This window comes from Acomys minous, assembly GCF_964271855.1.
Source record: "Acomys minous genome assembly, chromosome: 3".
Lineage (NCBI taxonomy): Eukaryota > Metazoa > Chordata > Mammalia > Rodentia > Muridae > Acomys > Acomys minous.
The window spans coordinates 92,046,256-92,074,133 of NC_140485.1; the positions used below are offsets into that span (position 1 = coordinate 92,046,256).

The following is a 27,878-nucleotide window of genomic DNA, read 5'->3' on the forward strand; positions in this document are numbered from 1 at the left end:
TCCCCCTCCCTTCTCTGCCACAGACTATGCATTCAGCTGGTTTGAAGCATCTGGGATAAAACAGGCACAGCACTGACAGTGGAGAAGGTTGCCACCCAGACCTACCTCCTCTAAATCTCATCCCTGTTAGAGTTTCCCAAGTTATGCCTCTGCTCTGACTATTCTTTTAGAAAGGGTAAAGCCTAAGTGGCTGGTACAGTGAGAATTAGACAACCTACATTAAACACTAGATTAAGTCAGACTACGAATACTATTTCAGAACTCAGTACAAAATCAAACAACAACAACAACAACAACAAAAACCCTTCAAAGCGTTTCTGGTTTCCAACTGGTTTTAGTGAAGATGTGCGGAGCTGGCTTTTGCTGCTGTTTTGTGCAGGTGCCCACAGGCAGGAGACAACCCCTGCTGCCTTTCTGAAATGCATGGAGGGGCTGAGAAGGCAGCTTGGTGGCACAGTGTCTGCTAGTGGGTTAGGGACCCTGGTTTCATGGGCCGAGAAGATGGCCCTGCTGGTAAATAACTAGCCACCCAAGTGTGGGTCTCTGAGTGCAGACCGCCAGCACCCACATAAAAGGCTGGGTGTGGTGGTATGCCCTGTAGTCCAGAATCCACTGCTCAGGAGGCAAAGACAGAGGAGTCCTTGGAGCTTGCTGGCTAAGCAATCTAACCAACTCAGCAAATATTAGATTCAGCAAGACAGACAAAGAGACAGACAGACAGACAGACAGACAGACACACACACACACACACACACATACACATGCATACATGCGCGTACACACACAGAGGACCCTATGCCCCATCTCCTATAACCCTGTACCCAAAAAAAAAGAAAACAAAGCTCTTCTTAGTTTCCCTTTAAATCTAAGAACAAAATTTTAATCCATTCATTTCCAAATAAGACACCAGACCAAGCCAGTACCAAACCTCTTTAGAAAGCAACAAGGAAGCTGTGCATGAAGAGGCAGGCAGAGCTGCAGCTGCTCTCTGAGCAGACTGTAGAAGTGGAGGCTGGCAGGCACAGGCACAGGCACAGGCACAGATCCGTCCCTACAGCCAGTATCCCCAAAGTTAATACAACCCAACAGTCACTGTATGTTTGTTTTCAAGACAGAGTTTCTCTCTGTAGTCTTGGCTGTCCTGGAACTCACTCTGTAGACCAGGCTAGCCTCAAACTCACAGACCCCTCTGCCTGCTGGGATTAAAGGCGTGTGCGACCACAGCCCAACATCAACTTTTGTTTATATTTTAATTTCTGATAATAAACTCTATTGCCAGGATCCACTCCTGGAAATATACCAGAAGGTGACCTTGGCAAATTACTAAATTCACATTTAGAACTTCAAGTTCTTTACTGTAAAATGTGGGGGAAGAAAGATCTATTTCACAGTCCAAGAATCAAACTCTACAGGGTAGGCAAAGCTCTCAGTAAAGTGTCTGATGCTCGGTAAGCACACACTAAATCTAAGCCATGAAAATAATAATGCATTATTAGCATCCATCAAAGGCTGACTGTAACATCATTAATTAGCAAAGTTTCACCTATAAACTGGAAGCGTGGCATCCTCTAATAAGTGGCTTATCATCCCCAGGACCAATCATCAGGAACGGAGGAATAACAAAGCACGCGTTCATCAACATGTAAAATGCAGCTGGTGCGTCTGAGATCCCTAGGTTACTTGGACAAGCAGCATCCGGGACTGGGGAAACCCAGGGTAGACCTGATGCCTCAGGCAAAGCGACTATCACTTCATTAGGGCAGTTCTCCGGAGGAGGCACTGGAAACTCTTAGGAGAAATGTTCAAGTCCAGTGTCACTCATCCCCCAACTGTGAGAATTTTTTCTTTCTTGCGGGAAGCTGGGAAGAGAATGGAGACAAGACGGAGGAGCGCTGACTCCAGGAAGGAAGGACAGAAAGGAAGCAGAAAGAACCAAGGTGAACACGGAAGAGATGCTCCTGTCACACAGGAGAGGTGAAGCAGGCTCCAGCAAGCCCATTTGTGGGATAGAAGGATGAAGACGAAGACAGAAGGCCTGAACTCTGGTTGGGGTGATCTCCAGCTCCGCCATGCCTCACGTGCCTCAGTGGAGTCTACTCCGCGTCCTTCCAGCCGGGGCTTCCTATCGCATGTAAGCGGATTTGGAAATCTGAACTCAGTTCTTGTGGGAACATTGATGCACGGTGCTATGGGCCCATGAGACACAGATACAAAATATGAAGACTGTCCAGGAAAACAACCTGGACAGCATGCGACTTGATTTTTTGTTTTTGTTTTTGTTTTGTTTGTATTTCAAGACAGGGTTTCTCTGTGTGTAGCCTTCCTGTCCTGGGCCTGCTTTGTAGACCAGGCTGGCCTCAAATTCACAGAGATCTGCCTGCCTCTGCTAGGATTAAAGGCGTGTGCTACCACTGCCTGGCTTATTTTTAATTTTTAAATAAAAACATTTTCTTTTAGAGAGGAAAATAGGTGCTAGGATTCTAAAGACACTCAAACTTGTGAAATGGTATTTCCAAGCTGGCTTTATGTTGTTGAGATAAACACTATAGCTAAAAGCAGGTTAGGGAAGGAGAAGGTTGATCTGTCTTAAAGGTTCTATAAGTCATCACTGCAGAAAGCCGGGACAGGAACGTGGAGGCAGGAACTAAAGCTGAGCCAGTGCGGGACACTGCTTCCTGGCTTGCTCCAGACCCACTGCTTACGGATGGTACCACCACGGAGAGAGAAGAGACCTCTCATTAACAATCAAGAAAAATGCCCCTAGACAGGCCCATGAGACAATCTGACGGAGGCCATTCCCCAGCTGACTAGTTGGCAAAGATTAACCAGGACAATGCGGGTATTAGAAAAACTCCATGTATGTGTGTGTTCATGAGTATGCAGATCGGTGTGTGCATGCACGTATCCAAGTGCATGAGAGGCCAGAAGTCTACAGACTCTGTTAGTCTGGCCGAGCAGCAAACCCCCAGGATCCTGTGGTCTCCACTTCCCCAGGACTGGGGTTGTAAGTTACACCTAGCTTTTTATGAGTGTGGACGATCTGAACTCAGGACCTTAAGCTTATGTGGCAAACACTCTTCTGATAAGCCATTGCCCCGGCCTTAGGACATGTTCTCACGTACAAAGTGGTCTACACAGCAAGTCCCAGGCCAGCCAAGCCAAGACAAAGCAAAAACCAACACAACAAAAAAGAATCTGAGACATAGTAGTCCCTACCATGGAAGCCTAACCACTTAGCATACATATATATATATGTGTATACATATATATATATATATATTTGTACACATACACACATATGCAACAAATATGCATATGTGTGTATACATATATGTATATATTTGTACACACACACACAAGTTCCACTGTACAGAGGAACAATGCCCCAGCCCACACATTCGAGAAGAACAAGAAGACGGTGGATAATGAAATAAGATGTCAGCTAAGCCCTTGAGATGTTTCTCCAAAACAAAAGAAAGTTCTCTGTTCTTAGAATTTCCCTCTGCCATGACTTACACAAAACCTAGCAATACTCTTATATTTACAATTTGGCTTTTGTTTTTCCCCTTCATTGTGTTATAATCAGCTTTGAATTATCAGAACTAGTGTTTGTCTAATATGTGAGATTTTTGTTTCTTTGCCCCACACCAAGATACACTAAGGCATTTTTCCTTCATGCCATTTTTTTTTCCTCTAGTACAATCTGTTTTCTTTCATTCCTTCTAGTATTTTCACTCCAAATATATTGTTCACTAGTGTCAGGACAAGCCACATTTATTTACATCTATTCACACTGGGGACTGAATGTGTTTTCTCCTTTTTTCCCCCTCTCCCAAAACATCTGACAAAAAGTTGGGGTGCCCACAGGTACACACTATGTCCCAAGGCAGAAATACAGGGAGACACAGGCAGGAAACCCTCCAACTACACATCTGCAGGTGAGTGGGGTCACTAGGGTGGCTTACCGACTTCTCTAAGCCAGAATTACCTTTGTCTGCTCGCTGTCTGGGTCTTCCAGCCAAGCATATGGATCACAGATTTTATGTCCATGATAATCCTGTACCTGTAGAAGACAAAATGAGGCCTTAAGTAATTAGTACTCAAGCTCAATTAAATATATATATTAATTATATACGTGACGGAGAAGTAGGAAAGGGCCAGCTAAGCATACTAATTGGCTCACTGGCAACACATCTGCCCAAATTACCACATGAGCCAAAGTTGGCCGGTTCTCAAGGGTGTCAAGCCACTCTTTATGAAAAGAATGTTTTAGCTGGAGAGGAAAGAAAGGCGAAAGGTTAGAATGGGAACAGCTCCGTTTGTACAACACGGAACAAAGGCCGGCTGCTGGGCTAAAGAAACTCCAATCTGTGCTGCTGGGGCGAAGCACAGAAGGACACGTCTGGAAGGTGGGCCCCGCACACGTGCCCTGAACTTGGGTGATGAGATCGGCTCCCTACAACGCGGTATATATAATCAGGTCTGCTCGCAGGTCTGAACTACGAAGAGTAAGTTTCTAAGTCATAGCACGGCTCTGCTGCCGGGTACAGCAGCTGGCCTGCACACCACAGACCACGCTCAAACCACACCTTCTTTTGTACTGTGGTAGAGTTCATCTTTTATCACTTACAAGACAGCACAAATGCCATCACCCACTTAGGACTACCCTGACACTGGGGGAGAGGGGGGGGGAGAAACTGTTCCATGCTGGTGGAGCCTGGCATAGGCAGAGCCTTGAGAGCTCCCAACTAAAAGGCTTCTGAGAGGTCTAAGGTCTGGCCTCAAGGACCAGGGAAGGGGACTGAAAGAAGAAACAAACAGGCTTGCTCCTCCCCTCACCACGATCCACACAATCATGCCTAAAGACACAAGCCAAAAGTAAAAAACCATTACAAAGCCTCCACCTCATAGGGGGAAGATTTATCCAGTTAACTAAAACCCATCATCAGTTTCTCCAGTCTAGTGTGTGGGTAGCAACACTCTGGAGAAGGTTCTCGTATTGGGCTTTGGGAAGGTACCTCTATCACAGACGAATCTGTAAAGTCTCCTTGCTTCATGTCATAACAATAGAAGGCTAGGGCTATTCCCCCCCAAAAGGCAAAGTCTCCTGGAAAAAGGACCCCCGAGTTCATTCACATTATTTTAAGGTGATTGTTAATTGCAGGGAGCTAAACGCTAACAGATTCTGGTATTGCCCTTACTATTGAAGGATCTCCGGGTCTCAATGTTGTGTGAATTGTTCGCCATCATCTCTGGTCCTGCCTAGAAGAGGTAGGAGAGTGAAGGCAGGGCCCGGAGGGGGATCCCAGGTACAGCCCATCTGTCGCTGACCCCGAAGTCTGTCAATCTAACATTCTGCTATGTACTCAGTAGGCCAGACCACATAAACCCCAGCAAATCCATGGCTGGGCTCAAACTCAGAACCCAGTGCGCACCACATCCCAGGCGCATCCTAAATAGTCTTTAATATATGCAAATAGCTCTGGCTCCCTGGACAGGCACTGCCTTCTGATTGTTAGTTATCACAAAGCCACCAACCAAGACAAAGATTCTCCAGGACACGCCCATTGTCAATGCCCAGGAGCCACAGTCCACAATGCCCTCTTTGTTTTTTTCCCTCCTTTGATCTTGTAGCCTTGACTAGAAGTTAAATCCACTTAACTGGTCTGGAAACCACCCTTCACCTCCTCAAAAGGCTGGAAGAGCGCTGGTAAGACACTGCACTGCTTCATGGTGTTCCATACAACACTTGCCCCTTTTGGGATAAGGTGCAGGTGGAGCTCACCGCAGCCAGGGCCCGTCGAACCTGGGCCTGCTTCTCACTCACCCCAGCTGCCTCCAAGCTTGCCTTTCCATGGATGGTGTGGCCAGGAAGACCTTCCCTGCAAGCAAATCTGCCTTCACAGCTGTTCAGATGTGCCCAACTACGGCTTCATTTGAATCTCAGATTCAAGAATGTCTTATCTCCCTCAGCCAGCTAACTTTCAGGCTCAATTACAAGACTATTTGCTTCTCCTGATAGAAATTAGCGCCAAGCTTTCCAGTGTTCTCCTCTAAGCCAACACACCCTTCTATGAGAGCCTGAGTGTCCTGTGGGAGGCCTAAATGTCCTGACCTGATAGATAAGCGACGATGACAGAGAGTGGCCAATGGTGTTACAGGAGAAGGACCACACCTTCCGGCTTTTGCTCATGAAGACATGTGGGCTTCCCACTCCAACATTCAAGCATGGCTGCAGATGCTCATGTGAGAGACAAAACTAAAGACATCCCCAGCATATACTTTGGGACCGAACCCACCCTCCAAAAGCTACACTCGAGCAAACGCATGAAGTCGGCCTGGGAGTTGGTACTACAGCCCTGCTGCAGGCAAAGGGCAGCATCCGAGCAGGTTATCAGGCCAGCAAGCGTTCCATGGAAGCCCGGGGCTGGACCTGGCTGCTACTCCTTCGCCAAGGCAGCAGGATTAGGGGTCTCATGAGAGCTTTGGTGAGAAGAAACCGGAGTGTATTAAATTCCAAACACTTCTTCTACAGTTGAGTGTAAATTTTTAGGAAACTTCATGAAATCCCTACCTGACCCTTTCAGGAACTGTTAAACATTATAAGTGCTGGGCCTGGTGGCATACACCCTTAATCCCAGCACTCAGAGTGGCAGAGGCAAGTGGATCACTGTGAGTTCAAGGCCAGCCTGGTCTACAAAACAAGTCCAGGACAGCCAAGGCTACACAGAGAAACCCTATCTTGGGGTGGGGGTGGGGGACCAAAACCAACAACAATAAATTGATAAACTGTAAGATTGGAACTATCAGATTGGTACAGATTAAAGTAGAAAATAAGTAAGCAGGAGTCAATGCTACCCTCACTCCACCTCCAGGTTCAAAAAGAAAGAAAGAGGGGAAAAAAAAAAAAAAGAAAAACCCTAAGACTATACTTATCAATACCACACACACACACACACACAATATATATATATATATATATATATATATATATATATATATATGCATATAATGCATATTGCTGATAACCTGAAAACCAAAAGACACTCGAGACTCAGAGTCAAGGGGCTGGAGAGATGGCTCAGCGGTTAAGAGCACTGTCTGCTCTTCCAGAGGTCCTGAGTTCAATTCCCAGTAACCACATGGTGGCTCACACCATCTATACTGGGACCTGATGCCTTCTTCTGGCCTGCAGGCATACATGCAGAAACAGCACTCATACACATAAAATAAGTAAGTAAATCTTTAAAAAAAAAATTCAAGATAGCACCACATCTTTACATCCAACCCACAGAAGGCATCTGAGTGACACGTTTTCCACCAACAAGAAAGGTGGCCTGCCACAAGTAGATTTGCCCAATGTCACCTAGATACCAAGGGACACCAACAGCAGGTTTTCAGAGGGCTGGCCAGTCCCCTTCCTCACTCCAGCAGGACCACTTTCCTGAAGAGGGTTTTGTGAATGGTTAGTACAAATCCAATAAGCAAGCAGCTGAACCATCTGAGAAACATGGTCACCACATGGCCACCAGTACATGAGGCAGAAGTACTTGTAAGTTCATCTGAGAGCAAGACGGCCTTTAACACTTGGGCCTTTACCTCAATGTGTGATGTGCCTCAGAGTACACTTCCTATTATGAATCAGATCAAAGTAAACAGGAAAAAAATTACAACGGTATTATACAGAAATAGTTTTACTATAATTCTAAGTAACCTGAGAAACAGGGCTATGGCTACAGGAATTAGGGCCATAACACCCACACACACCCACACACCCACACACCTGCCCAAAATGCTTAGTTTCACTAACTGGGTCTAAAGTTACCTCGAGTTCACCTGAAGCTTAGGTAAACAGTTAATTCCGACTGGGCCAAACTTTCTTTGCCAAAGGCCACTAGGCCTTGGTCTTAAGTTGCTTTCTTAAGCAAACTTGGATGGCCTGGGCACACGGTGGGCCCACCGCTCCTTCCCCACCACTCTGCCTCCTTAATTGAACCAACGCCCATTAACTGCCAGCTTGCAGGGCAGCACTGGAATGAATGAGCTTTCAACTCTAAGGACTTGCAAATTTCAAGTTCTCAAAGTTTGCCTTCGTTTTAAAAAATCTTACATCATTTCTAACACACACATACCAACATACACTTTATCCTCCCACCATATTTACACCAGAGGGCTCCTCCACCTGGAAACACCGGGGCACGTTCTGTCTGCCCACCGGCCCCAGGCGCCCATGCTTGCCCAGGGTCTGTCCTTGAGGCCGAGCGACACTGACCACAGGCGGCGGCACGTGGGCCGCGGCCGCCCTCCGGCCCCGAGCTGGGAGGAGCCCGGCGACCCGGGCCGGCTCCGCAAACAAAGGCCGGGGAGCGGCGCGGGGGCGCGGGGGCGCAGGGGCGCGGGGCTGCGGGCGGCGCGAGCCGGGTGGCGGGGCGAGAGAGGGGTACTCACGGAGGTCTCGTCGCGGTACACGTCGGGGTACTGGAAGGACAGCATGGCCGGAGGCGGGCGCGGGCTGCAGGGGGCTGCGGGCGAGGCTGGGTGCGGACTGCGGCGGTGGACGGCGGGAGGGCGGGCGGGCGAGCAGCAGGCGGGCCGGCGCGCACGGGTGGACTCGCGGCGGGGCTGTGCGCCAAGCAGGAAGACGCTGTCGGCGAGGCCGGGAGCCCCTCCCCGGCGGGCGGGCCCAAGCGGCGGCAAGAGGGAGCGGAGTCGGCGCGCGGGCGCCGGAGCGGGCGCACAGCTCCCTCTGCAGGAGCGCCAGCCGCGCCCGCGCCGCCCGGGCGCACGGAGGAGCACGCCGACGCCGCCGCGCCACGCCGTTCCGCAGCCGGCCCGCGCAGCTCGGCGCTACCCCGCCTTCTCCCTCCCTCCCTCCTGGCCCCCCTCCTGCCCTCCCCCCCGTGCTAAGAAGGCAAACTTTTGCCTCTTCGCCGGCCTGAGTTGGCTTACCCTCACCTGCCACTCTGCACTTGGAGGAAGAAACACGCTCTCCTTCACCCCAACCCTTGATGGGTACGGGGAGCCCGGCCCCCAGGCTGTGGAGGTTCTTTGGAGGTGTTGCCAGTACAATGGATGAGCCCTTGCTGGAGATTTATTGACCAGGAACAAGGTGGGGAGACTGTTGGGTTTCTAGGGTCCTTTTCTTACTTTATGGCTCCTCCCCTCCTCCCTTCTGCTGCAGGTTTTGTGTTTTGAGGAGCACTGTCCCTGTGTTGGAAGAGACACGATACCTCGAACCCATGAAGATTTGATAACTACACTTCTTTACCCCTGGTCTAACGATAGTTTGTGTTCTGGGCTTTGTGAACTGTCCAAAAGAGGCTTTGTGGCCCCAGCCCTACAAGCCATGGGAAAGAAAGGGCCATCAGAAAAAGCTTGCATTGTGGGAGAATTCTTTTTTTTTTAAGGTTTATTTATTTATTATGTATACTGCCAGAAAATCCCATTATAGATGGCTATGTGGTTGCTGGGAATTGAACTCAGGACGTCTGGAAGAGCAGTCAGTGCTCTTAGTCCTCTGAGCCATCTCTCCAGCGCCGTGGGAGAATTCTTACTGTTGGTTTTTCACAGTTAAGGCTTACATTGCAGGCTAGCACTACTGAATCCAGTCGGCAGGGGCTGCCAGGCGGTCAACCTCCAGCCACTCACAAGTGCCTCGTAAAGATTATCCCTAGGACACTTGACCCATAAAATCCCCAGATAACAGTTGATGCCTCATTAAACTTTGATTTGAAAACTGTTACTGTCCCAGTTTTACAGCTGAAATAGATAAACTTGAGCTTTCTTTTGTTCAGAGTTTCTCAGACAGTGAGGGTGGAGAGCCAGGCTTTAGTCTCTGAAACTAACATTCATTTGTAACTCATGCCTTCCCCCTCAGAAGGCATATAGAGATGCAGTCTGTAGTTTACAAGGGCATCCCTTATTGCCGGGCATGGTGGCTCATGCCTTTAATCCCAGCACTTGGGAGGTAGAGGCAGAGTTCTGCCTGGCCTACAAAATCCAGGACAGTCAAGATAACATAGAGAAACCCTGTCTTGAAAAACAAAAACACAAACAAGCAAGGGCATCCCTTAGGGGAAGAAACTTGAGTTTGATGACTTACACTAAAAAGCCTACAAAACAGTGGCAGCTTTTTTTTTTGTCTGTGTTGCTGTAATAAAAAACAAAAACAAAACAAAAAACCAACACTCTGCCCAAAATGAACATGAGTAGGAAGGGTGAATTTTTGCTTACAGGTTACAAGCTGACTCATTTTAGCTAGCTCTTAGTTACCTAGCCAAAGCCTACCTGCTCAGAGATGGTATGGTACTCCAGCAGAGGCCTAGGCCTTCCTACATCAAATAGAATCAAGGAAATGCCTGCACAGACCTGCGGGCAGGCCAGTCTGATAGAAGCACCTCTGCCACTGTTCTTTCTTCCGAGGTGTGTCAAGCTGAGATTAGCCAGCACAGTGCCCAGACAGCTTCCTTTTAATCAAGTGTCCAGCTCCTTGGACTTTGCAAGCTGAAAATGTGTAGTCCCTGGTTGTATATACCCTATGCTTTCCAAGTTCTAGAGCTGCGTTGTTGCCCCTTTTCATCCTGAGACAAAGTCCACTTAACAGATGCTGAGAAGGAATCTCAGCTGCCTTAAAGCTCCTTTGGTCACCCAGCACCAGGACAGAGCCAAGGTTCGCATCTTCAATTGGTCCTAAAGACTACCTTGGGACCGGTTTAGAAATGGAGGTGCAATCTCCAGAATAAATACCAGAGTGCCTCTGTTGCCATGGTGATGGGTAGAGAGATAGGGAGAGACCTCCAAGGTGGCCTTCAGCCGTATCTTTTTCATAGCACTACCTTGAACTTAGTCCCTAAGACGCAGGCTATGATTTGCTGCTCAGCACTGTCCCAAGTTGCTTATCAAAGAATTCCTCCCACAAACACACTGTACCCTGCGAAAGAGGAAGGCACTGGGGAGGGCACCAGAACCCACCCACCACTTGCCACACAGCAGCAGGCCCTGGCTCTGTTCGCCTGGAACAGGGAGTATCTTTTTATTCTCTCAGGCCTGTACCTGTCGAGGGAAAAACACATTTTTTTTTTCTCTTCTGATTCTCACAGAAGAGCTGTCCTGTTAGTGCCCATTAGAAATTTTGTGAACGGTGTTTGGGTCACCGGCCCTTTAATTTGACCATGGTTCCCTTGTAGAAAGGTGACCTACTCACGGTCTGAAATGCAACCCTTTTAGGCTACCTTCCTGCAAAGATGATGTATTTCCCAGTGTGCCTATTATTGAAAAGTCACATGCGTTTTTGTGCATCTAATTCCACAAGTTGTTAGGAAGTATGGACTGGCTGTAGAAAGAGTGGGACCCTCTTTTAGGCCTTACCACCAATGGGCTCCCTCGGTTTCTTTGAGTCAGTAGTTTTATATACAGATATATATATATATATATATATATATTGGATCCAGTGGTTTCATAAAACTAAGAACCATATTCTAAGTGAGAGCTACTGTGTGTGTGAACTTGCAGAATGTGGGCCCCTAAGAATTGACTCTAGGGCTGGAGAGACAGCCCAGTGGCTAAGAGCCCTGGCTGCTATTCCAGAGGACCTGGGTTCAATTCCCAGCAACCACATGGCAGCTCAGAACCATCTATAACTCCAGTTCCAGAGGATCTGACACCCTCACACCAATACACATAAGATTAAAATTATAAAAAAAGAAAATAAAATTGGCTCTGGATTAGTGAAATTTCTCTGAGGAATGCTGCCCCATGCGTCATGGACATATAGCCTGTCCAATAAAAGGGTTTTCATAGTTTTCTGTTTCAAACCCTTCATGGGTGCTTCAGATGCCAAGCGAAGGCCGGTAGGCCATGCGGAGCCTCTGGCCTGACCGTTCTGTGAACTGTAAACTTCTCAGGCAGCCTCAGTTGCCTTTAAGGGATATGAGCAATCCGTGGCCATCAAGGTCTGCACCTCACCGTACCCCTGGTCAGTTATACACTGAAGGGCAGCATGGGTTGAATTTAACCCAGATGACAAACACCAGCAGAGAGAGCTGATCAGGCAACTTTATGGCATTCCTGATGAAGTTCCAAAGAGAAGAAGTGTCTGCACACTGAAAAAGAAGACTCTTTTTTCCTTACTGTTATTAGGAGAGAATACAGACAGGCTTCCACATGTAAACCGAACTTGGTTTTATTCATAGAGAACAGTGAAGTCATCTGTTCATCTGCTGTTTTAAATTAAGAAGGAGAACTTACAGCTGTCTTTCTGCTTCCGGCAGGCTGGCCCAGGTGTTGCTGCTTCCGGAGGATAACAGATGGACCTCAAGATCAAAGGTTCCCGTGTCTCTCCGGAATGGCTAGAATGCTTTAGGGTGAGGCCCCTACTCTAGGCCAGGGTGTAGAAAGAGTTTTCCGTGGAGTGTTGTTACCGTTTAGCTCCCTTAGAGTGAAATTGCTGCTATCAGACGGCAGTGGAGACTCCAGAGCTCCACTATCCCGTGATGATACCAAAAGTGTTACGGCTCTGCATGAAGCTGCAGTGCTGAGCATGCCAGAGGATTCTGTCAGACACCCAGAACAGGCCAGAAGGCAGGCCCAGCCGGTGCTCCACTGGTGGCCAGCACCGAGCTAGCTGTGGGATGGAGTGGGCTTCGGCAGCTTCCACGGCAGCTCTGCCATCACTGACCTTGACTGACAGTCAAGCCCTGGGCATCTAGAGGCAATCCTTCCCCAGAATAAATGGGGTCTCAGGGGGTCATGGTGGAGGAATGGCATCAGCATGACAGCCAGCAGCCTTTATTTTCACAACTCAGGGGGTTTATAAACCTTGGGCAGAAGGGAGGGGCTTGCGGGTGACTGTGTCTGATTCGCTGGGGCTAAGGGACATGATTGACGTGCAGTGGTACCCGGCCTTATCTACATGCAATAGCATGGGGTCCTACACAAGAAGGAAAACACGGTACTTAATTATCCTCTGGGTCAGGGAAGAATTCCAAGGTAAAATTAAAGGTCATTTGCTGGAGGCTAATATCTCTGTAGCATAGGGTAGAGGGTATCTCCAGGAATCCCCAGGTGCTTGCTGAGCAGATTCTATCAGGAAAACGCTGGGCCTGTAATCTTCCCTGAGGACTTACAAGATCTGGGGTCCCCCAGATCGGGTAAAGAGGGAACCCCACTGAGAAAGGGAGTCACGTGTACATAGATGGAGCTCAGTTGGCCGTCTGAAATATGCCGGACGTCGACCTTTCCAGCAGAGCCCCATGTACGACAAGTAATAGAAAATGTTCAGTTCAAAATTACTGAGTATAAAGTTAGAAACATAGGACAATAAGGAGTCACAACAGAAGAAAGAAAATGAGATAAGAAAGCTATATATATATATATATATATACACCCATCACTTGTTTCCTAATGCTAGGAAAGGTTAACAGAAACACTGGAGCACAAGTACACACACACACATACACACACACACACACACACACACACACACACTGCATGTGAAAACATCCAGAAAGTCAAATCTCAACACACATTGCTAAGTGATTCCCCTGTATGCACTCGAGAGAGATTCCCTGTAAACAGTGATTGCATCAGAGCTGTCTGTCACAGAGGGCCATCTTTGAAGGAAAGTATTTAATGCTTTTTAGAAAAACCCAACTTAGGGGCCTTCTGCGATTAAATCAGCCACAGTGCAACTCAAGCCACGATCAAGTGAGGGATCTCTGCTGGCTTCAGGCTTGTGACCATTCAGTGTGTTTGCACACTTCTGGGCTCTGTACTGCAAGGAGCTGCAGGCCTGGAACTGCCTGTCCTAAGTTCCCTTGGGATCTTACTTCTCGCCAGCTCCTATCAAAGGAAGAAAATAGACAGGAGGGGAGGAAGGGGACACGGTGCTTTCTCTCTTTCTTCTGTCTTAGGTCTGCCAAGGGCAGGAGCCTGCACACCACTGTCTTCGGGTACACAGCACTCCAGGTGGCTCAGTGAGGTGGGGGCGGGAATGTCCCAGAAGCATCTGCAGCTAACTGAGCAATTTCAAAGGGATGGACAGTTGCCAGGCTCTTGGAGGATCTGAGCGTGTGGGCTTTGGTTTTCCTACATAGCAGCAGCAGTAACAATGTATTCTATTCAGTTCTGTCTGTTTGAAATTTCTAACATAGTTTTAATTCGTCCTTCTTGACACCATTTACTATGAATATAAGAAATTTAAAAATGCCCAAAAAAGCATATTTAGGCCATCTGAGGATTTTATACGTTAGAAAAATAAAACATAGAATATGAATAGCAAGATACCAAATGTTTTAAAGGAGAAAATAAAAATCCAGTAATTGCAAGGAAGTACAAAAATGACCAGATAGATCTGGGAACAAAAATCTAAGCTTTGGAAATGGGGGTGGGGGTGGGGGGGGAGTTATGGATAGCTTAAATAAGTATGTAGAAGTTAAAAGGAGAGTAAATAAATTGGAAACAAAGCCGGGCGTGGTGGCGCATGCCTTTAATCCCAGCACTTGGGAGGCACAAGCTGGCAGGTCTCTGTGAGACAGAGGCCAGCTGGTCTACAAGTCTACAAAGTGAGTCTAGGAAGGCAGGTGGATCTCTGAGTTCAAGGCCAGCTTGGTCAACAGAGTAAGTCCCAAGACAGGCAGGGCTACACAGAGAAACACTGTCTCTAAATAAATAAACAAACAAATAATAATATAATATAATATATCTTTTAATCTAAAAATTTAAAAATAATCCAGAAGCAAACTCTATGACAACACATGGAAGATAAGGAGGCAAGGGGTGGAAAGAAAGATACATGAAAGATAAAGGTCAACACAGCAATTCAATAGCTCCGTGACTTGAGGAAAAAGATGACCTTTAAAGAGAAGTGAAAAGGCAGGACAGGTGCTGAGATAAATATTTGCTATACAGAACAATTTCTCTTCAGCTGAAATATGGACAAACAACACAAAAGGAAAACAGACAAAAGATACAAGCAGGCAATTTATAGTTATGGAAACACAGTCAACACTCAGATGAGCAATCACCTTAAGGACTGGAAGGGCGCGCTGGGCAGTGGTGGCACACGCCTTTAATCCTAGCATTTGGGAGGCAGAGGCAGGTGGATTGCTGTAAGTTTGAGGCCAGCCTGGTCTACAAAGCCAGTCCAGGACAGCCAAGGCTACATAGAGAAACAAAAAAAAACAACAACAACAAAAACCCTGGGAGGGCGAGGCATTGTGATGCATGCCTTTAATTCAAGCATTTAGGAGGCAGAGACAGGCCAGTTTCAGTGAGTTGAGGCCAGCCTGGTCTACACATTGAGTTATACACCAGCCAGGAGACACAGGGGTGACAGTGGAGCTGGGGGTAGAGGTGGGCACTCAGGACTAGAAAAACAGAAGTCAGGGTCACAGCAAAGTTTATTTAGTACTTATTCAGGTGTTAATACTGAGATTTGCAAGAGAAAAACCAATCCTACCACTCTGAGCCAAATTTGAAGCAAGCTTTATTTTAAATATTAAATCCTGGCCCGGTAAATGGACTGTGGCCAGGTCCACTCCCTGGAGTTCTCAGCCAAGTGGCCCAGAGACACATGTTGTAAGACAAAACCATTCAGCCAATGTATGTGGCTTTATTGTTATTTTCTTGTAACTCCCAGCATTCCAGGAAGTTACCTGGTCCTTGGGCAGTGGGGCTTACAGGTTAAAGTCAGGTCTTACACAGGATGTAGGAAATATAAAGTGCCACGTATCAAAGATGCAAATCTTACATGGTGCTGATGGGAGTGCAAACTTACAACTACAGAAGATAACACTGCATCATATTTTAAAATGTAAAGCAAATATTGAGTGGAACACTCATTAGGAGCAAATATACCGTGATAATGAAAGTTATAAATTTCTCAGTGGTTTTGTTTAGTTGGTTTGGTTTGGTTTTTCAAGAACGGGGCTTCTCTGTGTAGCCCTGGCTGACCTGGAATTTTCTCTGTAGACCAGGCTGACCTCAAAGTCACAGATCTCCTGCCTCTGCCTCCTGAGTGCTGGAATTAAAGATATAATGCTACCACGTGTCTCATTGTTAAAGAGCAAACAGAGACGTTGGTTAAGAGGAAGAAGAGGAGGAGGAGGAAGAAAGTACACACATACACACACACACACACACACACACACACACACACACACAGGCTCAGCAGTTAAGAGCACTAGTCTGTAACTCTAATTCCAAAGGATCTGCCCCTTCAGGCATGGCTGTGGTTAATACACATACATACACACAAAGCACCCATATATGTTATATCAAATTATAAAAAAGAAATACACACAATTTAGAGAAAATGATTGATATCCTGTTTCTACCTGACAGCCACCAAATGTTCTTAAGTACAAATAGAACATTGTAGAAACACAAACACAAGCTGGGCGTGGTGGCACACGCCTTTAATCCCAGCACTTGGGAGGCAGAGGGAGGCGGATCGTTGTGAGTTCGAGGCCAGCCTGGTCTACAAAGTGAGTCCAGGACAGCTAAAGTAACATAGAGAAACCCTGACTCAAAAAACAAAACAAAACAAAACAAAACAAAAAACCACAAACACATCTAGCATAAACACTGATCACAAATCCAATGTTTTAACAAAGGGTGATTTTGCTTTGAAACTAAAATCTCAAAATGCTTCAAAGAGTTAGTGATATAATGGTAATTTGGTTTCTCTACTCGATTAAATGTATAATTTTCTATTTTTCACTTGTGAGTGATGCATGTGCATGTACCCGTGGATGTCAGAGGATAACACACTAGAGCTGGCTCTCTATTTCTCTAGTCCAGGGATCAGACTTGGGTCGCCAAGCTTTATGACAGGAGCCGTCACCTGTGAAGCCATCCCATTGGCTCTAAGTCAGAGAGTTCTTAATTAAATTTTAGAAATAAGGAATCAGGCTGTTGAGATAGCTCAGCGGTTAAGAGCACTGTCTGCTTTTCCAAAGGACACAGGTTCAATTCCCAGCACCTACATGGCAGCTCACATGACACCTTCAAAGCAATGCACATAAAATAAAATTAAATAAATCATTAAAAAAAGAAATAAGGAATCAACTTCTAAACACTTAGAGATCAAAGAAAAATAATGAAAATCAAAAAATATTAAAAACCAAAGAGAAACGAAACTATAAACTTGTAAAATACGATTATATAAAAACCCAGTACAAAATAGGCTTACAAATAAGCCTAAAGTGCTTATATTATAAAAGAAAACTGGATATTAATGAGCAGTGCACTTGTGTTAGAAAACTTGAAGAGAATAATAAAATAAGCAACAAATCAGTAAAAAATAATGAGTGAAAACCAGAATGACAATTTTAAAAATACATTGCAAGTTGTGAATGCTGGTGCTGAGGCAGGAGGATTATGAGTTTCACCATAGTCTCAATTATATAAAAAGATCTGTCTTTTTTTTTTGGTTTTCTGAGACAAGGTTTCTCTGGGTAGCCTTGGCTGTCCTAGGCTTGCTCTGTAGACCAGGCTGGCCTTGAACTCACAGAGATCCTCCTGGCTCTGCTTCCTGAGTGCTGCGATTAAAGGCGTGCGCCGCTGCCACCACCACCCGGCTTAATATGATCTGTCTTGAAAACAACAGTGAAGCAAATACAAAGCACTTAAGGAATCAGAATCAGAAAAAGTTGATAAAACTCTGGCAAGAAAAACCAAACAGAAATATTTCGATAGATGAAAGAAATTTAGAATGGGATTATCATATAATGGGAGAGACAATACCTCCTCTAAACATTTCATTTGGCCAGGTAAAACCTCAAACGCTACGAATGGGTTACATCTCGTTGCATCCTTGGCCAAAGACGTCCCGTAGATACGCCCTTCCCGGCAAACACCACAGGATGTCGCCAGGGCTATTGGTACTCTCCGTAACATCTCGGTAAAGCCCTATTGCTGAAAAAACAAAAAACAAAAAACAAATACGTCCTTAAACACGGAGAAGTCAAGCAGGCTCCCACCTAGAAGCTATATCCTCACTGACTTTGTGTTTGTGCTTGTGGTACTGTGAGGTACTTTGCATGCTATCAGAGGAGAAAACTAATCATCACTCTTACCCAGCTATAAACCCTGCAGCCCACAACACCAAACTGCCTGCCAGATAGTCTGGAGCCATAGTGGCACAACTGTTACAGAAACAGCCAAGCACTTTCCGACTGGGCTTAATGGCCGCTCTATCAGATGGAACCCATATCCGATTCTGCTATCGGAGCCAAGAAGCCGAGCGTGGGCCTTTAGAGGAAAACCTACTTCTATTATTCTGCTGAAAGTACAGCAATAAAGTGACTCCTGGTGACATGTTGATACCCCCGTAGATAAGAACACTGCCCAACCCTCGTGACAGAAGCTTCTTGCAGTAGATGGTAATTATCACAGAGACCCACAGCTAGACTGTGTGCAGAGCCCTGAATGGATGCCTTTATCAAGCCCCTCCGCTTCAGTCTCAGGGGTCTATGTGGAAGAGGAGGCAGGGAGATCATAAGCGCCGGAGGTAGTGAATGACTCTAAAGAAATGGCATCATCTAGGCACAGCAGGAGTGATACACATTTGAACACACAGACTATGAGAGCATGTGCAAGACCTGCACAGGTTCAACCAGACAAAATCCCAGCACAGGGAACGCACTATAGACACAAAGTCCCAACCCAAACCAAGAAGGTAGTTGCGATTGATTCTTGCTTTTAAAAAAAGTAGGAAAATCAGTTTTCTCCAATGATGTGTCATTAGGTGGCACATCCTAGGGTGTAGTGACCAACACAAACTGGACTCCATAGGGGTTTTTGTGTGCTTTTAGTTTAGTTTAGTTTAGTTTTTTTGTCTTCTTGTTTTATTTTCGTTTGTTTTCATTTGTACTGATTTTCAATTTTTTGTTCTGTTTTAAGAAAGGGAGAAAAAAAACATAAAGTTGATTGGTGGGTAGAGTACGATCTGCAAGGAGTTGGGGGTAGGGAAAGAATATGACCAAAAAGCCAGGTGTGGTGGCGCACGCCTTTAATCCCAGCACTCAGGAGGCAGAGGCAGGTGGATCTCTGTGAGTTCGAGGCCAGCCTGGTCTACAAAGTGAGTCCAGGACAGTCAAGGCTACATAGAGAAACCCTGTCTCGAAAAACCAAATATATATATAATATGACCCAACTATATTGTATAAAAATATTTAAATAAAAATTATTTACGTAACTTAGAAAAATTTTAAATGAAAGTTTTACTATTTAAGTTCACTGTTAATTACTAAAATTTTTAATTAAATATTTTACTATTTAAGGTAAATAGTAAATGATACTATGGATAATACAGAGTAATATGAGAATATTGTAAATAATTTATACAAGTAGGTTTGGAAAGTGGATGCCATAGGCAAACTTGCAGAACATTACATTTTGAAAACTGGACTGAACAGGAAAAACTGAGTTGGCCTATACCGTTCGAAAAATTAGTAATAATTTTTTTCCCATCAGAAAAGTCCATAAAGGGATATCTCCCAGCCTGCCAAGCAACCTAGGGGCAAGTTAGGAAGGCCAGACTTTAGTCGGGGGTGAGGGAGGTGGGGTTGGTGGGGGGACACAGAGTGCTGCATTCAGTTGTGATTATCACAGGATAAAGTCTGACTAAGGCTGCAAGACAGAAGCTGGATGTGCTGGGACATTGGGAGGCTGAGGTACTGCAGGAGAAGGATCCCCGACAGTGTGAGACCTACCCCCTCTTACACACACACACACACACACACACACACACACACACACGAACAGTAGAAAATTATGACCCCCCCACACACACAAAAAGAACGCTGAAATTAAGCGCTATGTCACACCATATTAAGACAGCAACTAAAATGCATTAAAAGCTTAAACATAAAATCTGAAACTGTCAAACGATTATAAGAAAAGATAAAAGAAAAGCTGCAGGGCTGGAGAGATGGCTCAGTGGTTAAGAGCACTGGATGCTCTTCCAGAGGTCCTGAGTTCAATTCCCAGAAACGACATGGTGGCTCAGAACCATCTATAATGTGACGTGGCGCCCTCTTCTGGCCTGTGGACATACATGTAGACAGAACACTGTGTACATAATAAATAAATAAATCTTTAAAAAAGAAAAAGGAAAGAAAAGCTGTGCGCTCCCTGCATCATTGGTTTAGGTAATGATTTTTTTTAAATATGACCCACCCAGCACAGGCAACAAGAGCGGAAGTGGGCAGGTGGAGTAACATCAAAGGCAAACACATCTGCACAGGGAAAGAGACAGTCAAGAGAGCGAAGAAAAAACTTACAGAACGAAGGAAAGCATTTGCAAACCACACACTGAATACGAGGTTAGTATTCAAAATGCATAAGGAACCCAAACAACTCTATATCATGGAAACCAAGGCCTGGGTTTCAGCTGCACGGTCGGCCAGCCTCCTGGGCGCGCAGCTGCGCTGTTGCTGCCTAGGAGGCCGGAGCAGGAGGGAGCATTCTTCTAGGCTTACATCTACCTAAGGGACCGAACACCTCCCACCACAGTTTCCCGAGGACAGCACTTCTAGTGAAATTACCCTGAGCCATTTCTCCTGGGCCACCAGTTCCCTTTAGCCAACCACTGACCAAAGAGCTAAAAGTTGCATCATACCTGGGAGCCTTACCTTCAGGATCCTGTCATAATACTGAGGGACGGATGGATACTAAGCAATAGTATAAAGAAACGAGAACTTCTAAGGAAACAAGGATGGGGTGAACTTCTTTCTGATGGCTGTTGACTGTGTGAAAATCCTAAAGACTAACGACAGCAACAAGAGCTGTTGGAAATCATAAGTGAATTCTTTGTTTTTTATTTTAATTTATTTTTTAAGACAAGGTTTCTCTGTGTAACAGCCCTGGCTGTCCTAGACTTGCTTTGTAGCCCAGGCTGGCTTTGAACTCACAGAGATCCACTTGCCTCTGCCTCTTGAGTGCTGGCATTAGAGGTGTGTGCCACCACACTGGCAGATAAGTGAATTCTTTTTTATTTTTTTTTAAAGATTTATTTATTAATTATGTAAGCAGTGTTTTTGCCTGCATGTACTCCTGCACACCAGAAGAGGGCATCAGATCTCATTATAGTAGATGTTTGTGAGCCACCATGTGGTTGCTGAGAATTGAACTCAGGACCTTTGGAAGAGCAAAGCAGTGTTCTTAACCTCTGAGCCATCTCTCCAGCCTGATAAGTGAACTCTTTAAAGTAGCAAATCACAGAATTAGAGAACAGAGCTGGAGGCACTGCACTGTTTTCCCCAAGATACTTCAAAGCTGTGGTAAGCAGAACAGCGTGTTACTGGCATAAAAACAAAAATACAGTCAACGGGATGGATGCAGGGTCTGAAACAGGCACGTCCCGCCTGCCCAGGGAAGTTTTGACAAAGGTGTCCAGAACACACAGCTGAGAAAGGCTAGTCTTTCTTTTTTCTTTTCTTTTTTCTTTTTCTTTTTCTTTTCTTTTGTTTTTTTGTTTGTTTTTTGTTTTCTGTTTTTCCCGAGACAGGGTGTCTTTGTGTAGCCTTGGCTGTCCTAGACTCATTTTGTAGACCAGGCTGGCCTTGAACTCTAAGTGATCCACCTTCCTCTGCCTCCCAAGTGCTGGGAATAAAGGCATGCGCCACCACACCCAGCTAAGGGTAGTCTTTTCAATAAATAATATAAGGGGGGGGGAGGCTATCGACAAGCATAAAAAATGAAATGGTACCCTTATCTCACCCCTCAAACAAGAATCACTTCAAAACTAAAATTAAAGATTAAAGACTTCAACTCAAAACTTGGCTATAAAAATCACTAGAAAATTTATATGGTTGAAAGCTCTACCAGATTTTCAGGAGTATAAGTGAAAAGAACAGCTCCAAAAAGAAAAGTAAACAAATAGGATTGTATCAAACTGATTTTTGCTTTCACAGCAAAGGGAACAACATAATGAAGAGACAAGTTACAGGTGAGAGGAAATATTGCAAGTCACATCTTAGATTCAGAGTCAGGATCCGAGAATCTGAAAGCACCAAACAACTCTATAAAAAGAAAACAAAAACAAACCTGCACATAACCTAATTTTAAAACGTGTGAAAGGGCTGAGTGGACATTTTTCAAAAGACGTACAAGTGGCCAACAAGGACAAGGAAAAGTCTTAACATCATTAATAATCAAGGAGCTACAGACTAAAATAGCAGTGAGATATCCACCTGGTATAGTGGCTTTGATTTACAAAGAGAGAGGGCGGGGCATTGGAGTGTATACCTCTAACCCCAGCACTTAGGGATGCAGAGGCAGGCAGATGGCTGGGAGTTTGAGGCCATCCCACTTAGGTGTGAAATCTCCAGCAGGCAACCCTAGAGAAAGAAAGCAGAACGCTGGTTACCAGAGGTGAGGGAGGGGGAGCTTGGCGTAGCCAGTGAGGTTTATCCGAGGCGCGATGATGATGATGATTGCTCACAGAGATGAGGAGGGTGAGGGGGATTGGAAAGACAAGAGTTTCAAAACACAAATTTTGGGTCAGATTGGAAGAGATATAAAAAGAAGGAAAAGGCGAGAGTTTTTGAGAATGGATTCTGGCCTCATTGGCCAGTTTCATAGGGCAGAGGGAAGGCACCAAGCCTCCCTCCGCTCTGAGGCAGCGGCACACCTCAGGCTGAGGGCGAAGCTTGGGACGGCTCTATGGGACCAAGGGGCCAAGATCGCAAGCAGACGCTGAAGCCTTCCAAACCTGAACGCACCAAAGCCAAGGTGTAAATTCTAGACTCTGAGGCCCGTGGAATCAGAACGTGCACTGTTAGTGATTTGCAAAAGAGAGACGAGCACAACGCGCACAGGGCGGCGGTCTCACACTGCTCGTGGCACTCATCGGCTCTTGCTTGTGATTTACTGAAGTAAGAGGCAAGGCATCGGTGATTCCCTGGTGTGCAAACACTCAGGCCATAGCCATGTTCACGGCGGCGTAAGGGAAAGACATTTCCGGTTTTATAGGCAAGGAAGAAATATTCCATTGCTTGTTATTGGAAAAAGCTCATTTGTTCCCTCCCGGAGCAGCCCCTGGAACCCCACAATGTCATCCACATGCACTTCTCTCCGTTTTTTTTTGGGGGGGGGGGAGTGTAGAAGTTTCTGGGTGTTGGAGGTGTATGGGGGTGTGTTTGTGTCCTACGGCTCTGGTTGCTCACTGGCTTAAGGGACAGTGATCTTGACTGTCCCTAAGACTCAACTCAGACTTGAGCAACCGGAATTTAAAGATAACACTTAACTCTCTCTGTCCCACCTAAAAGGGGAGGGGGAAACAAAAACAAAAACAGAAAACAAACAAACAAAAAACCCAGCAACCTTTTTCTAAAGAGGATGTCTAAGGAGGAGTTTCTCAACCTGTGAGTCGAGACCCTTTGGGTGTCCAAGCGGCCTTGTCACAGGGGTAGCACATATCAGATATTTACACTGTGACTCATAACCATAGCAAAATTAGAGTTATGAAGTAACAACAAAATAACTTATGGTTGGGGGTCACCACAATACGAGGAACTGTATTGAAGGATTGCAGCATTAGGAAGTTGAGAACCACTGTTAAGAGATTGGAATCCAGAGAATTAAACAAATGAACAACGAACCAACCAACCCCTCCCCCAATATCTTCACATTCCCACCACCTTGCAGCAGGACAGGAAGTCATCACACTTTCAAAGCTTACTCATCAGAAATTGTGGCCTCTCAGATCATTTCTCATCTTTTCAAAGTAGCAGGATCCCTCGCTCCTTACTCTCTAAAAAGCCATACTGGCATCTGCCGGATTCTTAAGCCCCAGCCCTTCGGAGTCTCAAAATTCAGTGCACTGCCCTCTGCTGGCCTGACTCGGATTTGTTTGACGGTGGCGTGGCTCCACTTGGCTAGGTACTAGACTCTTACTCTTAAATACAAGATGATAGCTTTGTCTTAAATAAACTTTCTTGAGCAACCTGTGTGTCTTTGGCTGGCTTTGACTACAGGGTGAAACTTTTAATCTGAACAGAACCTCAAAAGTGCTTTGTTCTTTGGCTGTCTTCTCGCAGATGTTTTCTAAACCTCCTGAAAGAGAGGCGTCACTTCTGAAGAGCTCCAGGATGCTCATGGCCCATTCCCTACAGCTCTGCTTCCTTCCCAGCCTCAGGGCTGAAGCATAGGCTATTTTTTTTTTAAGACACAGGCTCTTCTTAGTCCTCGAGTATATTGTCACCTACACTTAAAATAGACTAAGAAGATTTTCCCCCGAGACCCCCTTCCTTTTCCTGTGACACCAGGCTGTTCTGATTGCGACTTTTCTCACAGACCCCGACCCCTGCCCCCAAGAGCCTCATCCTTTGTGAATACCTCAGGGTGACTGTTTCCTGGTGGCTCCAGGAAGAAGAACAACTACTTTTTAAGCGATTATCTACCAATAAATCAATTTATTATCACAATGCAGAATAAGTCAGAGATGTGTTATTGAGAATTTATCTGGTCACAATAATACTTATAAATGTAGTAAGAGCAGGATCTTGCTTGCTTTCTAGCTTTCCTTCATCTTCCTAGACTGAATACTTAATGTCCTCTCTTAGCTGCTGGCCTACATGGTTTGACATTCTCCTCAAACCTACTGTCCTTCAGAGTAACTAACATCTCAGCTCTATCCCCACCCCAAAGTGGACCTGTTTTGTTTTTTTTTTCCAAAAAGTTTTCCAAGATCCTCATCCCTCATATGTATCCAGTCCTCTCATTTGCACTGACCTTTCTGGATTTTTCCAAGTATCTCTCAGAGGAAAAATTATTCTTCTTATGCACATGAAAGTACACCCCGGAAACTTGACAGAAGACCCATTCCAAGTATAAAATGCAAATATCAGGTGACGCTTTAGAACTTCATCTTGTTTTTCCTTTCACAATAAAAGTCTTTCCAGGCTGGGTGTGGTGGCACATGCCTTTAATCCCAGCACTCGGGAGGCAGAGGCAGGCAGATCATCAATGTGAGTTTGAGGCCAGCTGGTCTACAAAGAGAGTCCAGAACAGCCAAGGCTACACAGAGGAACCCTGTCTCAAAAAAAAAAAAAAAAAAAAAAAAAAAAAAAAGGCGTTCCAAAGAAGATAGTCACCTAACATATATGTGCATGTAACATCTGTGTACATCCTGTTCCTAATCTCCATCAATAACTATTCTTGGGATGCTGATGGTCGCTTTGGGAGCAAGGCTTAACAATACTTATTCAGTGCTTGCCACATTCCAGGCACCGTGCTGGACAGCTAGCTATAAGCATGGCACAGTCTGTGCTCTCAGGGAGGTTCAGGAAGGAGGTTCAGGCAGCCGTGGCTCAGTGCTTGGGAGCCTCTGTGACATGGCAGTGTCAAGCAGTGGCCGCCTGAGTTTTGGAGAGATAGCAAAGCACTCACCAAAATAGTATTTAAGCTGAAATCTCAAGAATGAGTAAGGCCGAAGCAGTTACAGATCTGGAAGGAGGTTTGGGGTGGGGGAGACAATGGGGACTAGTAAGGGAACACGCTGTGGGAAGGTGAGAGCGATGAGGAAGGTATACAATTGAGGGGACATGAGAGGTCAGTGTGGCTTGTGCGCATGCGCGGAGCAGCTCAGGGACCAGGGGAGAAGAAACTGGAGGAGCAAACAGTCCCCGACACTCCTTGTTAGAAGGTAACTACAGCAATTTGCTGTATAGTAAATCATTTCTACAATGTGTGGATCTGCTAGTGTTACTGAAGTGATCTAAAGTATATGCATGGGCATAGGCCTGCCATAACAAGCGTTCAGTGACCCAGGAAACAGAGAGCTCATTTTCGGGTCCGAAGACTAAGATGTTTCAAGTCAGCAAGCACCCAGAGGGAAAAAGGAGGGAAAGTGGCTCAGTGTCTTGCAGAACCTGGCTGACCGAAGCTGAACTAGCTTAAATGCATGGATTCCAGCATTACTACCTAGCAGGAGGGGCCGGGGCGCAAAGGGTTGCGAGCAGGTGTTTTCTATGGGTCAGGCCCGAAAGGAGCACACACTGCTTCTTTCTTCTTCCGTTAGTCAGATCCAGTCTCATGGCTACACCAGATTATAAAGGAACCTGAAAACGGGAGCCAGCCATGTGACCAAGAAAAGAAGACGGATTTCAGGGATACTGGCAAGCCCCTGCCTCAGCCGGAAGGGGAAGAGCCCTGCTCGCCTCCCCGCGGAGCCTTGGGTCTCTTGCCTGCCTTTCTCGTGTTTCTGGTCTCTATTCCATTTCTAATTCCTCCACCTCAGAGTATTGAGGCCCTCTTGGGTTATTTCTGCCAACCCTAGTCTTTCTGCGATGGCTTTTATGCTTTGGTCAGCAACAAGTTGTTTTTGGTGCCCAGCTCGTCCTGCTTTGAGAAAACAGCCCAGCCTTGCTGGTCAGCTGGAGTAACTAGACATGCCGCTTGGTGAATCACCAGGTGGCACTCTATGTCAGCAAGATGAGCATTCTAAAGCCACACACAAGTAGTGAACGCCTGGGTTCAGTCACGCTTAGAAGAACCCAGTGTCGGGTCTGGTGACCTACTTCCTCAAGACTCAACTTTCAAAAGAGTGACCACACCCAGGCTTGACCAGTAGGTTGTTAAAAACAAGTGTCATCACGCTCTGAACCGACTGCCAACAAAAACATTTCTCTTTGTGTCACTGCTTTCTTCACAATGTGCCCGGGAAGGACCAAGACGTTTGACCTGTCTGGGTTGGAGAGCAGCAAGCCGCTGTCCTCAGGTGAAGAAAGAGGCCTGGGTGTTTTAAAATGAGGGTTGAGGTAGCTATTCTCACAAGCAGTAATTAACCGGCTCCCTTCAAAGGCCCCATTGTCCTTTCTTTCACTTGTGTCACCTGCTGAGGCGTCCTTTCACTCCACAGTGTCTTCTGGGTTGTTTTCCACAACACTGTTAAGGTGTGGATGAAAGTGGTCAGAGAAAGATCTAGAGATGGGCCCCTTCGCTACCGCTGACAGAGATAAGAAGAGACAGGGGATGTGTTGATGAGAAGGGTTTTAATCTGTGTATGCCTGTGGATCTGTTTCTTTTTGTTTATGTCCAGATTCAGATGTTTAAAGATCATACATATATCCTCATGACTCAGAGTCCTCCACAGTAATGACAAGCAAATAGGTTCAGAGGCACCATTTCCAAGATGATCTGAATGCTGGGTCTCTCCATTTGCCTTCATTTAATACACAGGCTCCTAGAAATCCAGGCAAGGATTTTCCCTGATGCTAATTTGTAGTAAGCATTATGAGACATTAATATTTTTTAAATATTTATTTATTTATTTATTTATTTATTTATTATGTTTACAGTGCTCTACCTGCATGTATGTCTGCAGTCCAGAAGAAGGCATCAGATCACATTATAGATGATTGTGAGCCACCATGTGGTGGCTGGGAATTGAACTCAGGACCTCTGAAGGAGCAGACAGTGCTCTTAACCACTGAGCCATCTCTCCAGCCCCAAACATTAGTATTTTTGTATCACCTAAAAATATCACCATTGACACCTGATTCTTGGCCATAATTAAAATTTAGCAGTCTCTGTGAACACAACAGTGTTTTCATTCTCAATGTCCATCTTTTATTTTCTTAGGTGTGTGTGTTTCCCTAAAACTTCTCTTCCCTTTTTGTTTACCTCAATTAGATGCAATGTATATATTTGGTTTTTAGAGACAGGGTTTCTCTGTGTAGCCTTGGCTGTCCTGGACTTGCTTTGTAGATCAGGCTGGCCTTGAACTCACAGTGATCCACCTGCTTCAGCCTCCAGAGTGCTGGCATCAAAGGCCTGTGCTACCACGCCTGGCTGGACTACTGTATTTGTGATGGTGAAATTAAAAAGCACCTACTCCTGGTGCTTAGAGTCATGGGAACAAAACAGCCTTT

General features: G+C 45.7%; 1 protein-coding gene and 1 long non-coding RNA gene across 2 annotated transcripts in view; one reads left to right on the top strand and one right to left on the bottom strand.

Annotated features, from left to right (window-relative positions):
- The window catches only part of PREP (prolyl endopeptidase), a 102,825-nt gene extending 94,150 nt beyond the window's left edge, over positions 1-8,675 (bottom strand). Inside the window, exons 1-2 of the mRNA XM_084776085.1 lie at positions 8,449-8,675; positions 3,989-4,063 (exon numbers count right to left, since the gene is read on the bottom strand). Coding sequence (XP_084632211.1) covers positions 3,989-4,063; positions 8,449-8,493 — 120 coding nt within the window. The 5' untranslated portion in view covers positions 8,494-8,675. The remainder of the gene's footprint in view (positions 1-3,988; positions 4,064-8,448) is intronic.
- Positions 8,676-8,977: 302 nt separating this feature from the next.
- LOC311594428 lies at positions 8,978-27,494 on the top strand. Its single transcript, XR_014778091.1, has 3 exons — positions 8,978-9,109; positions 12,270-12,362; positions 27,306-27,494. It is a non-coding gene; the product is annotated as an uncharacterized lncRNA (long non-coding RNA).
- Positions 27,495-27,878: the final 384 nt, after the last annotated feature.